Source organism: Mesocricetus auratus, unplaced genomic scaffold (assembly GCF_017639785.1).
Source record: "Mesocricetus auratus isolate SY011 unplaced genomic scaffold, BCM_Maur_2.0 Super-Scaffold_100023, whole genome shotgun sequence".
Taxonomy (NCBI): Eukaryota; Metazoa; Chordata; class Mammalia; order Rodentia; family Cricetidae; genus Mesocricetus; species Mesocricetus auratus.
In genome coordinates, this window is record NW_024429204.1 from 5113760 (window position 1) to 5135374 (window position 21615).

The window sequence follows — 21615 nt, forward strand, 5'->3', positions numbered from 1 at the left end:
GAAAGTGGTGTAAGGTGGTGTGTGCTTTACTTAAGTGTTGCTAAGTGTACACGCCATTTCTGCTGGTTAGTAATTACCTTGTGATTATAGGGTTGTTTGTACACACTATTGAAAGTTTGCCTTTTCTTGCAGAGAAAAATTATTATTTTCATATCCTGAGGTAATATTGATGTTTTGCTTTTATTGTTCTGTTTTTCTTTTGTTTTGAACATACCATTAAATATTTTTCCAAAATGTTGTACCAATGTAGACTCCTACCAAAAAATATGGTAGGGTATTGCCCGTATTAGGATTACCTGGTCATTATTTTGCCAATTTAATAGGTGAAAATACCTTGTTTTCATTTTTTTTGTAATTAGTGTAAGTACCCTTGGACTGAACTTCACGTGTTGATTGGCATTTTATATGTCTTCTGTGTATGAGTTGCCTTTGCTTTCAAGTATTTCTAAGCACTCCTGAATCTCTGGGAACTCTTAGTGCCCTGCTATTTGCAGTGAATTGCTAAAGATCTTATAGAACCGCCAAACAGAAACTAAGGTCATCTCCTCATTACATTCAAGTCTTAACTGCCATTCCTACTGGGCTAGATATGGATGAGGTCCCACTCTTAGTTACAAAGCATTTCTTAATTTACTTAAGTTTTCTGGAAAAGGGAAATCTTAGATGCTATCTGTAGAGGCATGTATGAGAAAGTATGAATATTTTGTGATGAATAAATGTGATTAAAAATTACAACGGAATGTAATAGTTAAATTCTCTTATCAGTTATTTGCTTCTAGTGAGATTTGTTTATAGAGAGATTTCTAAATACTATGTATTGTAGGGTGTTTATAAAATACGTTATGCACATTACATACTTTAATTCAATGATAACTCTAGAAGATGAGTGAGAGCGTTATTTTGATTTGAAGAAATAATTATATATTAAATATATGAAATCGGGGTATTATGAACATTCTGGGGTGTTCTGGGGTATTATGAGGAGGGTTCAGCCAGTGCTTAAACTCCAGCCCTTTGAGCACAGAGTCTGTACCTTCTATTTCATTGTTTCTTGGCTTGCACGATGACAATAACATGAAGGAAACATCTGCAACATTCTTTGCAACACTTGAAACCATGACTGGTTACAAAGTCCATTGAATCCCAATGTTTTTGTTATAAGCATTGGCCATTCTTCTGTTCATGAACTTTCATGATGTGATACCATGCGGATGCTTGAAAACAAGGAAACAAACACTTTCTATTCCATCTAACGGATGTGACTAAAAATCAGCAATTTAATACAATGTGGGTGTCTATTTATTTAACACGTTTACTGAACACTGACTCTGTATTGGTTACTGCGGTAAGTGACTGAAACAGAGTGCAAGACACAACTGAATGGAGCTGGAAGCAAAAACCTTTCAAATTCTTCCAGGTAAACCCATGGGTTTTACTTAAACACGTCAAAGAGCGTGTGAGGTTGTGAGGGAGTTCACAGTGGAGGACACCATCTGAGTCAGACATCTTCCTCTGGCGCTTGACCCATGGAGAATTAGGGAGGAGTGGAAGGCGGTGATGGGGGTGGGGTAGGAAGTACCATTTAGGGATACTGGGGAAGCAGGAAGGAGCAGGACACTGGGGCGGAAGTGTCTGTGCTGAATGAAGATAGCATCGTGATGTGGTTTTGATGGATTCGAGAATCCATCGTGAAGATTCGTTTCATTGCTGTCTCTGCTGCTCGGGCCAGTTTAGAAGCTCTGGCTACGACCTATCCTCAGATCCAATTCTGAGACTGAGAAGAAACTTTTTTTTAAACAATAAAACCTATTTTGTTCTATATTCACATAAACTACCAGACTTGTTTCAAAAGGGCCTTCTTTGATCATTTATAAAAATTAAGCCTATCCAAAAGAGCAAGATATTTTATCACCCATCGTTAGTCACGAAGTTAAATCAGAAGTAAGAATCTTAAAAAATATATGCTTCCATTTTGTAAAAGTTGACCATTTTAAGATGGAAATTATCATGTTATGATCAGAGGCCTAAAAATACACAGCGCGGAGGACTTCTTCTGATTGAGGTAAATAGAAGAAACATACCTAAAATTACTGCGCATTAAACTTTAGAGATGCTTTCTCTGACCTGAAATATCCTGGTCAGGTCACTGGGTAATGGTTGTCCTGTTCATCAGCAGAGAACGGCTTATTTATAGTGGGTTTGCGTATGTGCCAATGACTGTGTGCAGATACACAGACAACAGAGAGGAGGGGTCAGGCACATGGAACGGACAAAGCGGAGACTCTCGTTCCAGATCTTTCATAATCTGTGTAGTCACTAAAGCCCTAGTTTGTATTCTCTGTAAGATGGCAGCAGAACCAACATATACAGAGTTTTCTGGATAATAAAAACACTTAAAAGTCCCTTAAAAACCGAAAATGTCCTTTATGAATGGACACGTGTGTGATTGATGGTCCCCCCATAAACTACGAAATAATGACGTCAAAATAAGGGCGCTCTTAGTTTAGGTCATATCGCCAGTGAACATCTTAGATAAATGGCCTGGTACACAGAGCCACCTAAGGGTTCATCGGAGACAGAGTCATTGGCAGGGGATGGTTGCTGATCAGAGGGTGTTCTGAGACTGTCTTATCGTTGGAACCTTCAGGAAATGGCCTTTTATAAAGCTGTGGCTACCGTTGCTGAGATAGACTGAGACTAGTTGATAAACTATCTCTGATCCTGGGTACATTTTTGTTAATCTATGGGAAAGATTTTATATAATATGAGCCATTTAGTTGGATTTTAGTTGAGATGGTAAAAATATTTTTCTATACTTACATAACCCACTAGAGAGAGAGAGAGAGAGAGAGAGAGAGAGAGACAGAGAGAGAGAGAGAGAGAGAGAGAGAGAGAGAGAGAGAGAGAGAGAGAGAGCGCAGAATGAACACTCTTCACTTTTCTTTAAAAATAACTTCAGGCATGTTAAATAAGAAATTAATGTGTCCAAGTGCAGGTTTTGCACACGTGCCGTGCTGTGAAATTACAGCATTAGCTGTGGGTGGTGGAAGGAACCCTGTTGTCTGTCATACTCTCATTACTTCGTGATACTGAAAGGAGAGCAGAACACTTATTTTTAGTGTTTCGGTTTTATGCAGTAGCTCAAAGAGATAGATTTCTGTGGCTGAAGTCATTCATTTCTCAGAAAAGAGGAAGAGGCTGGAGAAAAATGCATCGTTTCTCTTCTTTCCCAGTAGCAACGTTGGGAAGATACCTTGTCCCATTTTTATTACTTCTGAGATTTTATTGCTGGCATCCAGATGTGCAGAAACTCCTGACGACAGCATGTATTCATCGCGTGTTTTTAATAGGCTTAGAGAAATATGAGTAGAGTCCGTGAGAGCAGCTCAGCCTGACACTTCAGCTGGGGATGCCCAGAAAGCTCACTGCTCTTTAGAATTCTTGCTACAGTCAGGAGGAAGCCGGAGCTGCACGGGGACTGAATCTTCTACGACTGAATTAGAAGAATAATGACTGTACAATTAACTACCAACCCCTGCTCATTTAAGCACAGTTCTTCCAGAGCTCAGGAGAAATATGGAACTTGATTGGCATGTTTTTATTTGATGGTGTCTGCAAATAGATGACTTTTAAAGACAGGTGGTAAGGAAAAATAAGAGGAGGATAAAAAGAAAGAAAATGCAATTTGAGACATTGCGCCAGGTCTGCAATTCTGTTTTATCTCATTTCCATGGGGTTTTTTCATCCCCACCAAATATTTTACAGAATGAGATTTTTGGACAAACGCTGAACAATGCAAGGTGAGTGAAGCTAAACTGTGTTTTTTCTAATGTGGTTTTCAGAGGAGTAATCTTGTATGCCTATGACATTGTTAGCCTTGAGGTATTATTAGTATATGGTTGCTACTTTTAAAATCAAATACAGCATTTTACATAGCATTCTTAATCTGATTTTCAGAAGGAAAAATCTCTGATTTTTAGGGCATATTGAGTACATTAAATGTAAGTAGATTGACCTCTGAAACATAACACAGATCAGGCTGTTTCACTGTCTCTTTCCTAGTAAATGAAATGATTAATTTGAAACGCCCGATGGATGTTTTCCCTGCAATCATGGTCGTGATTGCATTGCACACATAAGCACGGCACTGTAGAATCATGTGTGGTTTATGGGGACATGAATAAGCAACCATGCATGCTCCCGTAAAACATGCACGAGATGATTTCTGGGCTGAGGCATTTCTCTATGCAGGGAGGATCAATAACCACTCCTAAGTAAGCTTTATTGTGGAACTGCAGGAAGTGCTTTGTGTTAGGCTGGCTACTTTGGTGGACTCTTTATTATACATTTCTATTGCTCTTTCAACTGATCTTTTCTTTTGTGTGTGTGTGTGTGGTGAAGGTTGTTCAGTTGTGAACATATGTTGTAGCTGGCTTGTCTGGCTGACACTACCGGAGGTATTTTACTGGCGAGAGTGTTAAAATGCAGTTCTCGCTCTGGGTTCTTTTCCCATTTACTTGCTCAGCCTTTGAGTGTCTCTCTGGTTCTATACCACCACCAATAATAATAACAACAACAACAACAACAACAATAATATACATGGGGAAGGATTGTGACAGAGACTCTGATGACACAATAGTGTCCTGAAATTTTCTAGACATTGACAGGGGGCTAATAGCGCTTAGAATATAGAGTGGTTTTATTGGTCTGCTCTTTTTAGGATCTCTGGATACTGCGAGGCAGCCTATTTCGGAGATTAAAAAAAAACCTCATTATACAATGTATCTTAATATAGCAAGTGAAAAGAGGCCCTTAAAATCTATTGTCATTTAAACATTTTCTTGGTGGTCAATGTACTTGACCTTTTCTTTGTATATAGAGGTTTTATTTTTCTTAGTGAATGGCTAGTTTTTCAATTTTTTTTTTTATTACTTTCAGACTAATCTAAGGGGTGATGGTGTATGAAATGCCGGGGCATTCTACAATAGGTTCTTCATTTCAAGACATTGTTTCCTTATCAAGTAACATAGTACTTTACTGTTTTTAGTATAAAATTACATATATTGTGTTATTCAAAAATAAAATTAATAGGTGGCTTTCTAAAAATTTATATGTTCAGGCCACCAGAGTTTTAGAATGAGTATTCACCTTTTGTAAGTCTTGTCTGTTTTTTTTTGAGGTGGGGAGTTTCCGTGTGCCTCAGTCTGTGCCCACTGTAGAAGTTGTGTTGAGGCACAGGTCTTAAGCAGGCGTTGGTAATGCACCCCGTTACTCTGCCATTGCCCTGGCCTTATTTTGTAATGTTGTTCACATGTTTTAATTCCAGTGCTCTTATTAAATTCTGGCATTTAATTTTGATGCAATTAAACAATAAGTTGTTAGATTTCTAATGCTCCCATAAATCAACATTGTTCAGCTTGCTCAGAAATACTAGGAAATAATGAATTTATTTGGATTGAGAGAGCAAATCATGCCCTTATATGTTCTCAATGTCTTATTCTTTAAAAAACCATGGCATTAATTCACAAACTGCTCTCCAGAAACAATCAGCTGTTTCATCCATCTGTATGATCGAGCAAAGCCATTTGTACACATAGTTATCTTGGAAGTATGGCGAGCGTGAAACAAGAATATTAATTCCCAATTCATGTGACCACATTTAAAATTTTTGGTTGTATTTTGTGTTTAGATTAGATCAACTGATTGTTTCAGTATTTTTTTTAAATCATTATCCTGCTTAAATTCTCTTAAAAAGGAATGCCAGTGCCTGGACAAAAATATTACAGTTAATGTTGAAGCGAAAGAAAGACCCACTATCTTATGAAAGTTTCCTTCTTGAATCGTTTAGTGGGAGGAGGAACTGAGGTGCCATCAGAAGATGCTCCCAGCGTGCAGCCTTTCTGCTGGTCTGTACGCCAGTGGCTCCGAGTCCTCCAGTTACATAACCCCCTTCAGGTTCGGTTGTTATGTGAGCAGTAAAAAATTCCTGTTTAGATTAGTGGCATGGAAAATTCAGAATTTGTGCTGAGATATTAGTTACAACATTTGAAGTGACAGAAAAATAACACTGTAGATTTGACCAAGTAATTTTTATTCTGAATCACTTTTTAGGAGAAATGACTAGAATTCTATGCATCACATGTAGGAAAATCCATTCTAGAAAGGGTACCCCATCAAGCAGTTTTGAAATTAAGACTTTTCCTAGGTAACCAATCATACTTCAAGTGTGTAACTCAACTTTTTAACAGCTTTTAGGTGGCAGTGAAGTTGATTTCTGTGACATATTAGCAAGAAAAGAATAAAAGCTGAAAATCTTGATGTGCTCTAAAAACATCTCTGAGTTCAATCTGTCAAAAAGGAAAGATTTTATGTATTGTGCAAGTCATAAATCACTGAAATGGAAATTCCTATGGATTGCTAAATATCTCATTAGCATATGACTAACAGATATTTATCAGTGAAAATCTATAGATTATTTGGAGGAAGTTTTGTTTGGAAACCATATAGCATGACTTATGTTTTGGGCTGAACGTTCTTGGCTTGCTCTGTCTTCCGTGTGGCCCTTCAGTACCATTTTAGAACGTAAAGTGGGGTAGAAGGTTCGCTGGGCTTTTCTTCAGCTGATGTCCCAGCAGTGAAAACAGAAAGTGCCCGGGTTCTAATAAACCTTCTGATAGGTGGTGATGAAATTCTGCTACCTAGTCTTCTCATTGCACGCCCATTTCCCCTCAGATTAAACTATTGAGCCAGGACACGCAGGTAATTACTCACATCACCAGGAAAGAAGCCCTTGAGTCCTCTAATTTTTAATATCTGTGATCCTGGCTTTTGGAATAAGTGTGTTTGGACTCCAGAAACTCCCTGTCTGTGACAGAGGGCACTGCACCGAGTGTACAGTTGTCCCGGGCAACACTCAAGTGGACATAATAACAAGGGCTTGTTCTGCAATAACATTTATGTAACAGCACACTTTATTTTCTAAATTTTTCTCTTTTGTTGGTTTTTAGCATTGTCATACAGTGAAGAAATATGTATTTTCCTTTAGATGTAATTTTTTTTGGTTATTAAATAGGTGACAGTCAGCTTGCTGTTCCATGTGACCACACAGGGGCACAATAAGACTGGGATTTATTCAGAAAAGATACTACACGCATTTTCTCTTCCTTGTACACATGAACAATGGGATATGCAGAATTTCATTTTTTCAAACCAAGATTTAGAAAACTTGGTAGAGTAAGGACTGTTGTTTTGTTGGCATTTCTAATGGTAGGTACAGAAACTGCACAATCTGCTTTTAGCTGGCGTAGAACGGGTTCATGCCCATCAACCTTCATGGTTATTAGTGGGGCTTTTCTCTCACAAAAGTGGTCGGCAGCCAATGATAGACCACTACCACCAAAATGGATTATCCATAAACTTTCCTAATGGAAATGCATCACTGTAACATCACAACAATCCTAGCCATCAACAGTTTGCACGATTTTGCAAAATAAGAATTTATTTAGGCTGGTGGGACTCCTGGTCAGAAGTGCTTAACCCTTCGCAGACCACTCACTGTCGCTGTGATAGGTTATGGAACCACTAATCTGTGTTGATGGATTTGGCCCCAGCACTGTGGTTCATGCCTGCACATTGACGAATGCTCCGAGTCTGGGAGAGCAGCGCACTTCGTTTTCGGAGCTCGCAGGATGCAGGCCCCACGGTGTGTGCATTGCATGGGCCTGGCACAATCATGTCACAACAACTTTTCATTTTAGGAATGTATTTCCTGGACCGTCTGTATTCAGAGGCATAAAGAATTCATCATGAAGTCTAATTGTCAATTTTTGTGATCCTGGCTTTGGAAGCAAAGGGAAATAGGTTTGGATTCTAGAAACTGTCTATCTTAACATGCACTGTATTGAGTTATCAGTGTACACAATTTATGTATATACTTAAACTTTATCAAGTATATATATAATCATTATTATAGTCATGGAAGGTTATCTTTACAATTGTTTTTGATTTCTGAGAAAAATGACTTGAGTCAGATATGTGTATCATTGACATTTTTATTAGAACATTTATTATGGTCCTTGATTGTGATATACAATCAAGGACATAGATGCTTAATAATTATATTGGTTATCTTTAGGTGATTTCTTCAGTGACCTAACTCTTACAAAGCAGCTACTTTTGGTGATAACTGATGGGTTAATCTAAATTATAATTTTCCTTATCAACTTTCATATCATGATAAATAATCTTCAAACAGTTAAGCCGATTATTAGTAACTTCACAGATATTGGTGTTGTTTGTTGCTTGGTAAAACACACTCATTTTATGGGTGCTATGCTCCACTGAGCTGTCTCTATATCCAGTGTGAATTTTCATAGAAATTTATGCCCTCAAAAGGTCAGTCTTTGGAGATACGTACAGTTCGAATTTTGACTCTGAAATTTGAAAACTTCTATGTGTTTCTACAGCATGGGTGACCATTTCCTAGGGGAACTGTAGCCATTGCAGTACTTTTAAGGCCTTCTCCCGCAGAGAGGATGTTGCCTTTAGAGTTTAACTATGAGCCATCTCTGGTGGTTTAGAAAGCGAGGCACAAGAATTACGTTGAGTTATAAGAAACACAGCGTGAAGCTTTTCTAGTCTGAACTAAACTCCAAGTGCATGAATCAAACTCAAGACTTAGATTAACTTATATTCATTTGAACTTTTTCATCTTCTTGTAAGACTTTTGAAATGTTAGAGATGTAATTAATGGAAAACGTAAAAGAGAGCTTCCATATTTAAAAAGAGATTGATTTGTCCTTGACTCTGTGTTGCATATTGTAGCTTTGTGGTTGGGTAGTGTTGCTTTGTGGTCCTGCTTAGTCTCTGCTACTTAGGGGTGCGTATGTGCCTACTAGTAAAAGCAACATATGTGTTGTCATGTGCAGTTAAAACTTATGTGTGTGTGCATTACATACACACATTACTCTTCATTACTGCATAGCATTCCATTTTATCAACACACCATGATCTTACACAAATCTTTTGTCTGGACAGATAAGTTTGTGGATTTCCAGAATTGGAATTTGTAGATTACAGGGCATTTGTATAGTTAGCTTTATAATAACGGTATATAATAATGGGCGCACACTGTCAGCTTCCACGGACATGTTTGAATTTCTGTGGTAAAAAATACTTAGACCAAAGCCACTGAATGAAAGGGTTTTACTTGATTATAGTTCCAGTGGTTTATACAGTCTGTCATGCTGGGAAGGAACGGTGACAAGAGCCGGAGCCACCAGATGACATTGTGCCAGCATTTGGGAAGCTGAGAAAGAGGACGAGACAGCGGGCCAGCCTGCAAAACCTCAGACTCACCCCTGGCCCATATTTCCTCCAGCATGACTGGCACTGCCAGCAGGGACAGGTGTTCAAAGACACAGGGGTGTGGGGACATTTCACACCCAAGACAGAGAGCACTGTGACGCACTGGGCAGCGGCGGCTCCATAGGCCGTGTTCGTTACTGTTTTGACTTTGAAGCGACAGGAGTTCTTGATGATATTAGTTATGCTAAGTTTGGTCATTTTAATGCCATTTCCTTTTCTAAAATTTTCCTGATAGCTAAACTACGTGAGCAACTTTTCATGAGCATATTGGCTGTTTGTATATGCTTCTTTATGGGGGGGGGTCTACCCTCTTCCTTACAGTTATTATTTTCTGTGGGTTATTTAAAAATATTGTCAATTACTAAGTAAAAAACTATATTCTGTTTACCTTTTATTGGATTGAATTTTAGATTTTTAGATTAGATGAACCGCAGGTTAATTTTTGTTCCTATAATGTGAGCAGTGGGGGATGAGATTCATGTTTTTCCAGATATGTGTATATCTAGTCTTAACTCATAGTCCCCTCCATTAGCCTGTCTTACACTGCTGTTTGGAACTTTTCCTCCACATGCATTTTCGTGATGTGTCTATTATACATGCATGTATTATATATGATGTATATATTGCATATCTGTATATATCATACATATATTACTCATCATATATATATATATTATCTAAATCTAGATTTCTCATATGGGAGGAAACAGGTAATGTTTTTCTCTCAGTTTGGGTTATTTTGCTTAAAATGATGACCCCCAGTTCCTTGGATTTCCCAGCAAATTTCATCATTCTTTCTGATGAAATAAAATGCCATTGTATAGATACATCATGTTTTCATTTAATTATGTAAAGTGTGTGTGTGCGCGTGTATGTGTGTGTGTGCATGTGCGTGTGTGTTTGTGCAACAGGCTCATTTGTGGATGCATGTGGGGTGGAATGTGTGTTGGGGTTCAGAGGAAAACTTGGGGGTTGCTCCTTGTTCCTTGTTTGAAGCTTAGCTGTCCTGTGAGCTTCCAGAACATCCTCCTGTCTCTGCTTCCCATTTCCCAGTGGGCCTCTGGGATTACAGATGTGCTGCTTCTGTGTAGGTTACAGGGATCCTTTATCCACTAAACTGTCTCGCAGTCCAAGGGCCGATTCCACACCCTGGTTGTTGTGAATTGTACACAGTGAACTTAGATGTGCAAGTATCTGTGTGGTACCCTTGCATTCTTTCAAGTGTTATATCCCTAGAAGTGGTGCTGTTGAGTAGTTACGCTTTTAGGATATTTTGTGTGTCTGTCATGGGAGCGTGTTCATGTGGAGGCCAGAAGTCGATACTGAGTTTCTTCTTCTCTTTGAACCTGGGTGTTCTAAGTGGACTACACGGGCTGGCCCACTGCTATCCTCCTTCCTGCCCTTGCGTCTCACAGGCGCAAGCATTTACCTGGCTCAGCCAACCCTCCACCACTGAACGTTCTCAAGAGATTTCTGCCCCAAATGGACATAGGGATCTAGTCTTATTATTTTGTATGGAGATATCCAGTTTCCCCAGCATCATTTATTGAAGTGGTCATGTTTGTGCTGATGTGTGGTTTTGGCAGCTTTATTGAAAACTAGGTTGTTATAGCTGTGTGGGTTTATTTCTGTGTCTTTTATTCTGTTAATATATATGTATATATGTGTACACATATATGTATTTATACACATGCACACATATAAACATATTTATTAATATTACATATATATGTATGTATTTTTGCATCTTCTGTGCTGCTTTTCTTACTGAGACTCTGCAATATAATTTGAAATCAGGCATTGTGATCCCTCCAGCATTGTTCTTACTGTGACATAGTCTTGATGTTGTGTATGTTGACACTAGTTGTAATACTTGTTTTGTAGATTGGTTGTATTTTGTACCCAAAACCATCTCAAACAAATAGCTTTTAGTTCTTATTCGATATTCATGCATTTTCCCCTATCTTAAAACCAATAATATATTATCAAAAACAAAATGTTGAAAGCTTGCAATAATGGTGTTGTTGCCACATTTGACTTTAGACATTTTTAAGGGTTTGCTGACCTCTGTCAGCTAGTTCAGTGAGTCTCTGACACTGTCAAGTCAGAGTAACTAAGTACCAAGCCTTCCACTGCTGTTGTGTAGCTGCTCAGGGTGCTGATTCTTTAAGAACTGTTTTTGATTGCATTGCCTCTGTGCAATCAGATTGCCTATTGGCCTCTATGAATTGAAACATTTCTGATAGAATGTAAATGGATAGTCTAAGTATTTTTTAATTACTTGATTTAAAAACATGAACTTTTATTTCTATCTAGTCTTTTTTTTGTGTATCAGGTTTTTTTTTTAACTTAAAGTTGCATCTTGAGCCTTTGTGGATTGACTTGTATTTAAACTGGGCAATTGAGATGCATAGGCTTTCTTGTGATACAAATGCAAGCAAAAGTTGTGAAAATCTCCTAGTCCCCCCCACTCTACACAATGTTTCTCTGTGTGTGGCCCTGAAACTCATTCTGTAGACCAGACTGGCCTCAAGCTCACAGAGATCCACCTGCCTGTGCCTCCCAAGTGTTGAGATTGAAGGCGGGAACCACCACCGGCCAGTTTAATAACAACTTAAGTTTGCATTTATGAAATGCTTTTTCTGTGACTGTTGGAATCGTGTGCTAATTCCCCTTACCCCATTAACAATGTGAATTGTTTTATTTTTAATTAAACCAACATTGCATTTCTGGGTAAAATCCCACTTGATAATGATATGCTATTCATTATATATTGCTGCCTGACACTTCCTATGATTTTGATAACCATTGCCACATCCGTATTTGTGAAAGATCCTTTATAGTCTTTCTTTCTATTTATTGGAACATAACATTGTTGCAAGTTGCAAGTTTTCCATTAAGGTTATTTACATAATCAGGCCTAATTTTTAAGAATAATTTTAACACTGTTTGCCTTTTAAAAATCAATTATTTTATTTTTGTATATGAGTGTTTTGCCTGCACGTATATATGTGCACAACACACATTTATCCCGTACTTCTGGAGGCCAGAAGAGGGTGTTGGATCTCCTGGGAGTAGAGTCATGGGTGGTTGTGATCCACATGGGTTGGTCAGGTCCTCTGCCCGTGGCCTCTGCACTGTCTCTCCAGCTCAGCAAGCTGTCTTTCACAAACACTACTCTTCAGACTCAGTGCGGTGAACGGATACTTGGACCCAGGTCCGTTGTGTTTAGATATTTGCTTTGATTTGGTTTGTTTTCCTGTTCTTGTCAACGCTGGGTGACCGTGTTTTAGAAATCTATTTCTCCTATTGCTTACTACAGTTATAGCACAGGTCATACTTTGCTGGTTGCACTTTTGTGAACTACTCAGTGTTTGCTTCATATCTTTGAATGTATCGTGAGCTTTTTAACAGTGTTAAATCCATTTGCTTTTTCTGTACTTTTTTTCATTTCTATACATCATATGCTTTTATGACAGTGTTGCAATTTTTCTTTTCAAAGTCTTTTGCTAGTCTTATGTAACTATTTGCACCCTTCTCATGTCCATACTTTCTCTTTTTGTAGACTCTTCAACATGGAGAATTTCTTAATATTTCTTGAAATAAAGATTACTTCTCTATTATTCTTATGTGGAGAAACCTTTAGTGTTCATTCCCTGTGATAAATTTTGCTGCACATAGAGTGTTGTGTGGACAGATACTTTGTTTTCAAGTTCAAGTTCTGCTGCTTACGTGGTCTTGATAGTTTCTGGTGAATAAATAAGTAGTTCACCATTATTGTTATTTTGTAGTCAGTATTTTCTCTTGTCTGCTTCCAAAGCTTGTTCTTAGTCTTTTGTTTGTAGTAGCTTCATTGTGGCATACTTGTATGTGTTTTTGTTGTGTTTACAGTCTTTGGTTTTGTGAATACCTCTCTTTGATAATTTTTGCCTACTATGCAAACCTTTTATCTCTTTATAAAGATTTTTTAATCCTCTGATTGTCTAGTTATATGTATTTTAAAACTTTTTGTAGATTATCTTACAGGTTTCTATAATTTTTCAGTTGAATGCCACTGTTCCCTTCCCATTTTAAATTGAAAATTTTTCATACAATATATTCTTACTGTGGTTTCTCTTCCCCCATATTTTCAAACATCTCCCCCACCTCCTCACCCACCGAACTCCACATCTTCTTTCTCTCTCTTCAGAAAACAAATTTAAGGTTGAGTTATTTTATCTGTTCTTTCATGACCAACAGGATGGCAAGCTTAGGGAATTTTTCAGTACACGTTTTCATTTTATAATTACCATTTTATTTTTTTTGAAATTTCATATCTTTTTTACTATTTCCTATCTCATTATGAACCCCTAGTCTTTATTCCCTTGAACACTGTTGATACAGTTAGGGGCTTGACACACCCTTTTTTGCTAATTTTAATATCCAGGTTGTATCACAGTTTTAAGTGGTGGCCTTTTAATGTACTAATTATGTTTCGAATTGTATTTTTTTGCACATGGAATTGCATTTTGAACATGGAAAGATTTTAATCTGTTTTCCTGGAGTGTGGTTTAATGCAGGATCTTTGCTTTACCACAAACTGTGTTTTCCTTGAGGTGATGGTATCTGAAATGTTATTATTTTAATTTTATCTGGCTTGTATATAAATGTTTAATTAGATGGAGTGGAAAAAAAACCCAGGGATACCTGTTACTTTCATTCTAATGAGACATACTTCCCCTTCAGTGTTTTTCTTTCTTCTTCTTTGAGTCAGTGTCTAGGGTATTACAGGCTGGTGTTAAATTCTCTATGCAGTTGAATATGGGATCAAACCCAGGCAGGACCTTGTACATGTTAGGCAAGCACTCCATCAGCTGAGCTACATCCCCAACATGTCAAAAAATATTTTGTACAGGAAGTTTTAAAGGAAATTTCATGATGTTTATAATTAGAATGAGTAGGCTAAAGATGAAATTCTAATTTTTAGAACAATGTCTATGCTAAATATATAACTATCTGTAATTAGGAGCAATCTTTAGAATGTTTAAAATCCCCACACCATAATTTTTTTTAACCATCTATTTCTGAACATTACTCTTTTGTGTTCTCCTATGGTACACCTCCGTTCCAAGACGAAATATGGCAATCTTAAGAGTGGGACATGCTGCATTTTCTAGGGAAACCGAACAGCTTGTTCTAAGAACTGTTTACACAAAATGTAAATCTGAAGATGAAAATGCATGTGAGGCTTGAAGCGGTGTGCGCTGTAAAGACCATTGTCATGTGTCCCATGAGGCACACAGTGAAGGAAATGGCTGTGTATATTCTTCACCGTAGGTAACGTGACAAACACGGACCAGCCGCAGTCCTAACCAAATGACGCGCCACAGTTTGATTAGATAATGAGCTGTTATCCAGAACTCTCTACCTGCTTGCGCGCAAGTCTTGTAATTTTCCTACCTGTTCTTTGATTCATTTTCTATTTCATAACAACAAATTACGACACATTTGATGGGCTAAGCATTTATTGATTGTCCTGCAGTTTTACAGTCAGAGGCCCCGTTGTATGAAGCTGGACTCCCAGCCCTGATCTGACAGTGTGGAGTGACCATCTGAGGGCTGCTGGGAAGAGTTTATCTCTAGCGTCCTTCGGGCGTTGGCAGCCTTTAGTTATTTCCAGGTGTCAAATGGAATCCCTGTTTCTTTAGGAGTTGTGGGGGCCGGGCTGCTCCTTAGTGGTAGAGGTCTCCTGTTTTCCTTGACTTAGGGTCCCCATCCTTCAAAGACTCCGATGAATGGCATGTCCAATCCCAATGCTCGGGACATTTATTTCTTCTTCTGCTTCTAGCGAGAAAATATTTTATGCTGTTCAAGGAATTCTGTGATTGAGTTGGAATATTCAAGTTATGCTTCATTTGATGAACTCTGGGTCCATGGATTAATAACCTTAACACATGTTAAGAAAACTTCTTTCTGTTAGCAGGTTCGGTTGTTTCCTCTATTTGGCGACTCCATGAGTGCATCTGTTAGTCTCCATAACCCGGCATTTTTCTTTTTATCACTTGCCTTCTGCCATCATAGCTCATACTCTGTTTGCTTACTTCTGCAAAGTCAGATTTTCTAGAACAGTTTTATTCGTGCATGTTTTATGTGTATTTTTTTTATGTGGGAGTGTGAACATATATGTTGTGGTGTGTATGTAGTTGAATACGTGTGTGAGGCCGACGTTTCTTTTCTGATCTTGACCATCTTAATTTTTGAGACAGCATCTCTTACAACCTGGAGCTCACCCATTTGGCTAAACTAGCTGGCTTCTTCTCCCCATCTCTTTCTACCAGCATCCTCTCCCCTCCCCCTCCCCCCATGCTCCCAATCCCCTCAGGAGATTCTGTCCCATTCCCCTTCTCTGGGGTCCTCCCTGTTTCCCAGACTCTCTGATGGTGAGATTGCAGGCTGGCACTCCACTGGATCCATGTCTAAAATCCATTTATGAGTGAGTACATACCATGGTTGTCTTTTTGTGACTGGGTTACCTCACTCAGCATGTGCCATCCATTTGCCTGCGAATTTCAAGATTCCATTGTGGTGTCCCGTGTCGTCCCCCACCCCCTCCTCCGCTGAGTAGTAATTGTGTAAGTGTAACACATTTTCTCTATCCACTCTTCAGTTGAGGGGCATCTGGGTTTCTTCCAGGTTCTGGCAATAGCCAATTTTATTCAGAATAGCAGACAATTTATACTCTGAGGGTTCAGAACTTTACATGAGTAAAGTTCTCAAAGTTCCAACTGCATGCAATCATTAGGACAAGACACATACGGCAAAACCGTGTTTCCTTAGAGGCTGTAAAGGGTAATTTAGACATTTAATTGAATAACAACAGCAAGCAGTGCATAATCTGAAGTAAACTCCTACCCACCACATATAGGCGGGGCATGAACACATTCCAAGAATAATTCCACGTTCTAAGAAACTGAGGTCATAAGACTCTCATCCGGTTTCTTGGTGTGTTCTCCCAAGCTCTCCATCCCTGGAGTGTGTTCTGACAATTCTCACCTCCCTCCCCACCCAATCCCATGCCCGCTCTTTTTCCCTTTAGGAAACAATCAGGCAAACAAACAAACAAGCAAAGAAACCATACTTAAAAACAAAAAGCATGTGTGCTTTCTCCATTGGAGGAAACTAATTTCCCTTTGTAAGTGTGTATTGATTTCAGATAGCTTCTTGGATAGAAATGGAGCTTGTGTCCGCCTTCCCGCTCAACACAGGTGCCCTATCTGACTTAAACCTGTGCAGGCCGTGTGTGTGTGTGTGTGTGTGTGTGTGTGTGTGTGTGTGTGTGTGTGTGTGAGAGAGAGAGAGAGAGAGACTTCGTGATGTCTAAAAGTCCTGTTGTGTCTGCAAGACACTTTTCCTTGGTGACATCCATACCCTCTGATGCTTCGAATTTTTCTGTCTCTTCTTTGAACAGTTCCCTGAACCCTGAGGAGATGGGTTTGCTTTCTAATTTAGGCTGCGATTAATCTCCTTAAATTCCCCCAGTTCTCGAATGTATGATCTATCCTCCCACTACATCCTTTTAAAAGCTCTGTGCAGTTGAAGTGCTTATCTGTGAATTGCTACATACTTGTCATCTTTAGAACTGTTTCTCTATTGCTTTCTATTCTTATGACGATGGATTCATTTTCTCCCTCTTTATGTTTATTGTACATAGTTTCATGTGGGGATTCTACTTGGTGTTTCATGTAATGGAAGCTGATCTGCCAGGCAGCTACAGAAAGGAGACCCCACCTTCTTGTCAAAATTCAATTTAGGCTTTTCTTGATAGCATTCTCTCTCTCTCTCTCTCTCTCTCTCTCTCTCTCTCTCTCTCTCTCTCTCTCTTCCTTTTGTCAGTTTTGCAATGAATATGTTTTTCTCTTTGTTCCTAATGTATGACCTGACCCTTGTGGAAACTCAGCTGAATATCCAGAGGTTTTCACAAATACCTTTCTAAGTTTGCTAATGGGGCAGTTTCGTAGTAGTTCACAACTTGAGAAAGTATTCCCAGCTTTCAAACCCTTTCCACTGCAGTGGTTCAGGTTCTGGCTGGACTGTGCTGTTCAGGTTTCTGGAGCTTCATTTTCTTCATACATCCAATCCAGTCTGGCCTTTTTCTTGGTTTTTGGAAAATAGGTGTGTGTGTGTGTGTGTGTGTGTGTGTGTGTGTGTGTGTGTGTGTGTGTGTGTGGTGACCACTGTGGCCAGGAGGGGGCATCAGATCCCTTGGAATAGGAATTACAGGCATTCTTGATATGGTGCTGAGATCTGAACCCCAGTCAGCTGGTGGAGCCGTACTAGCTCCCGTGCTGTCATCTCTCCATCCTCCTGTGTGGTTTTAAGATCTGTCTTATTAGTTCTTTGGGAGTTTCATACAGTGAGTTTTTACCTGCCCCATCTTCCCCAACTCTCTCAGATCCCCTTCTTTTCCCATCCAATTTGTGTCTGTTTTTTCTGCCTCCCCATTAAGGCCCATTGGTGATGTCCAGATAGTGTTAGACTCGGCCTTCTCCCAATAGTCTTAGATGTCAGCCTTCTCTTCATAGTCTTAGATGTTGACCTTCTCCCGATAGTCTTAGACCTCGGCCTTCTCATAGTCTTAGATGTCGACCTTCTCCTGATAGTCTTAGACCTCTGCCTTCTCCTGGAATGTGATTGGTTTATCAGGAGCTGCAGTCTTGAAAGCTAACCCCCTCTCCAGCCTTCATTCTCAGCTTGTCTAAGACTGTTCTTGTTCTCTCTGCCTGGGCCAGGCTCCCTTGTTCTTTCTTGTTGAGGTGTTGTTTACAGGGAGAAAGCAATTGGGAAACTTCACTGCGCTTACAAATCCCAGCTGCGTTGTATCTTGTCCACTCTTCAATTGCTTCCTTCATAAACTTTGCCTAGTTTTATTTGTTCATGTCAAGAAGACAAACCTAGTATCAGCTCTTCAGAAAGCTATTGTTTTGCAACAATGTGGTAAATGTTCATGAATGTACCATCTCAAACTAGAGGTAGAGTCAAAATTAAATGTTTCTTCACCTCATTCTAGTATAGTAACTTCTCCAATTTATGCTAATCAGACTGAACCCAAAGTTCAAAATTGTTTTCTTTTTATAAATTCCCAACCTGTGTACCCCTGAGAAGCATTAGTTGTTTTATTTTTATAAAAAAGGTATTTTTCTACTTCTGCTTAATTTTACATGCCACCTGCATTGTTCTGGGATGTGGTAGTTCATTCAGCTGCTGGACAATATGTTTCATGCTGTTAAACACATTTCGTCCACCTTTTTACCCTTGAATGTTTGAATTATTTTCTACAGTTTTGCTATTATGAAAGTGCTACAGATATTTTTAATATGTTTCCACGAGTACATTGGATACGCTCCAGTCACTTGTTCAACTGTGGGTGGGGATGCTAAGGTGCTTTCCATCCTGGTTTTGTAGGTCATGGGAATTCAGTGTACACACTTTGCACCATGGGAATGAAGTGGTGTCACGCAGCTGAACCTTAGCGAAGATGCTGGGTGACCTAACCAGAGCTGCTAGGCGGCTACTTGTCCGCTGGCCTGTGGCACATGGCAACGGGATAAATGAGCCTCTAGTGACCCTGCTCACACCGGGACTTTCCTTCTTTCCCATTGGCACGCATTAACTCATGACTAGTTAGTAGACTTTAGAGATGATATTTTCATACATGTACGTAGTATATTTTTACCATATTCCCCTGTTAACCTTTTCATTTTCCTCATGTTTCTACTGACCGCCCTAAATCTTCCCAGCTATTATCCTTCCTGTGTTCATCCTTTGTGGGTGACCCTGTGCATTTTATTAGGGCTTCTTAGAGGACTCTGAGTGGGGGTTATTTGTGAGAACATGGACTTCCAACCAGTGTTTACACTAAACTAAAGACAGTGTGTTCACTTCTTCCAGTGACTATAGCTGCCTATGGACACTCATTGAGGGGCAAAGTCTCAGGATACCCCCTTCCTATGAGTCTCCATGCCCGCACTGCCGCCACCAGAAGAACGATGTCGCAAGTCTGCTCTTGTTCAGACCTTGTGCCTGTAAAAACATCTTCATGGGATCAGTAACGCAGCAGTGTTCACGCCACTGCGGTCTCCCTCTCTTGTCCTTCACCCCCTTCCAGTTCTGCGGAGTTCCCTGAGCCGCGATGGCGGACTGACAGTGGCTTATGGGCGAGCATTGCGCGAGAGCGAGCATTGCGCGAGAGTCTCCTCTTTTTAACACTGTGAGTCTCTGTAGTTACAGCTACCCACCTTAAAAGGGAGCTTTTTTCCTCTGATCAAAGTTCGTGTCAGCATTAATATTTGGGCATAAACAAAATTACTGAGCTGGCAATCCTATATGCATATTATATCCATTTAGTAAAGCAATAGCAGTAGCTTTCCCACTGTGGTCTATGACCTTCCCAGACATGGACTTTTGACCTAGCTGACAGAGTTAGACATGGGCTCCTTCCTGTGGTCCAAATTCAAACTAGAAGACTGTTGGTTACCCTTACCACTGACTTGCTGATGCTGTACAAGTGACTATTGTTTTGCATTGCTAGATCAGTAATGTGGACATGCATAGACTCTTACGGCGTTTCTCTCATGGCACTCTGACGAGCACTTTCGGGCAGAATGAGAGCGGGCCAGCAGGGTGGCTATTGCCGTTCTTGGTTCCAGCTGGATTTCTCGGTATCTTCAGCAATGGGGTCTCCTGATCTGGTTGTAGTGGGCAACCACGTGACAGGTGCTCAGAGGCCTCTCACCAATGACTTGCAGATGGTAACCCATTCAATAACCTAAGGCTTCTGGAGTCATCTTTATCTACCAGCATAGAGTATTTTCGTTTTGCTTTTTAGTACACTTATCTATGAAACTTTTTCAGTAGTAGCGCTTTTGCAGCATGACGTACAGCTATAGCGCTTTCAGGCTTAAGTCTCTGTATTGTTCAATGTTGCCTGAGGATATTCTTGATTTCTGTGGAAATAAGAAACCAAAAATTCGGAGCCCCTCTAGGTCCTTACTGCTGATACTTGGCAATTATTTTGTTTATTTGTTTCCAATTAATTAGTTACTATAACTCCTCCCTCCCACCCTCCTCTAACAGGACATTAATTCCCTTTCTGCTTTCATCTTAAGAAATAATAAATTCTCAGTCACTAAACTTCATTTCCATTTTGTGGTTGATTTCTTTCTTAATATCTATTATATATAAGGTTGCTTTATCATTCACCTCTTTTCTTTGAATCTTTATTCTTAAACAGTATGAAATTTAGACTTGATTGCTTTGTCTCTTGCGAATATCTGCCATCAGCAATGAGATTCAGTCATTAACATTTCCAGTCTTCACAGCCTGGTGGTGCTCTTTCTAACGGCCTCTAGCTACAGATGTGCAGGGGAGTCTTGTTAGCCAAACAGCTAGACATCTTTCTCTCTACACTTGCAGATGCTTCTGGTGTCCAAGGAGTCTCTTAGCATCTGTTTAAAATTCTCACATTGCTTCTATCAAATTTGTTTGATCCCTATTTGTGGTTACGCTTGATTACACATCTGTAGACATCTGAGGATTGACATTAAGAAATAGCTTTATCAGGAAACAAGTAGGACCCTAAGAGAGACAGGGGAAAGGGACAAGATCTCTTGAGCTAATTGGGAGTACAGGGGTGGGGACATTGGTTACCTTTATTTTGTGCTAATTTTAATTTTATTGGTTCTTATAGTTTTGGTTGTGAGCCTAGCCTTTAATGGTTGAGCCATCTCTCCAGCCCTTATTGGTTCTTAAAATAAGTTCTAAACGTGTTTTTAAGGAATGTGCTGTGTTAGTTTACTGTAGTTGCTATAGAAAAGTACTGTCAACAGGGGGCTCAGGAAGAGAATTTCTGGGGGATTTCAGTCCCAGACTACGGTTCTTCTTGTTCTTCAGCTGAGAGAGATGGCCGCCTTCTTGCTGTGCTTACATATGGTCTTTAGTCTGTGTGGACATACGTTTGGTCTGTGTGTATCTATCTATTCTAGCAAGCATACTAGTCCCTGGCCAGAGCCCATCCTATGGTATCTTTTAACCAGTTTCCTCTTTTCAGGCTTCCATCTCCAGATACAGATACCTTTTTAGATACTGGGAGGTAAGACTTCATCATACACATTTTGAGTGGACATAATTCTGATCATGTATCACTTAATTGCCAGCCAAGGATAAATCAATACATTTTCTGATTTTCCTTGGAATTCAGTGCTGCTATTTCTG

The 21615-nt window shown here is 39.4% G+C and overlaps 1 protein-coding gene across 49 annotated transcripts in view; it reads left to right on the forward strand.

The window, feature by feature from the left end:
- The window catches only part of Rims2 (regulating synaptic membrane exocytosis 2), a 394972-nt gene that overhangs the window by 130129 nt on the left and 243228 nt on the right, over nt 1-21615 (forward strand). For 2 of the 49 annotated variants that reach the window (XM_040730551.1, XM_040730554.1), the window contains exon 1: nt 2984-3800. The exons of 40 other annotated variants lie outside the window; for them this stretch is intronic. In XM_040730551.1, the coding sequence (XP_040586485.1) occupies nt 3679-3800 (122 nt within the window). In that variant the 5' untranslated portion in view covers nt 2984-3678. Of the gene's footprint in view, nt 1-2970; nt 3801-21615 lie in introns of those variants that run through there. 7 more of the 49 variants (XM_040730533.1, XM_040730535.1, XM_040730536.1 and 4 more) reach the window with 7 other exon arrangements.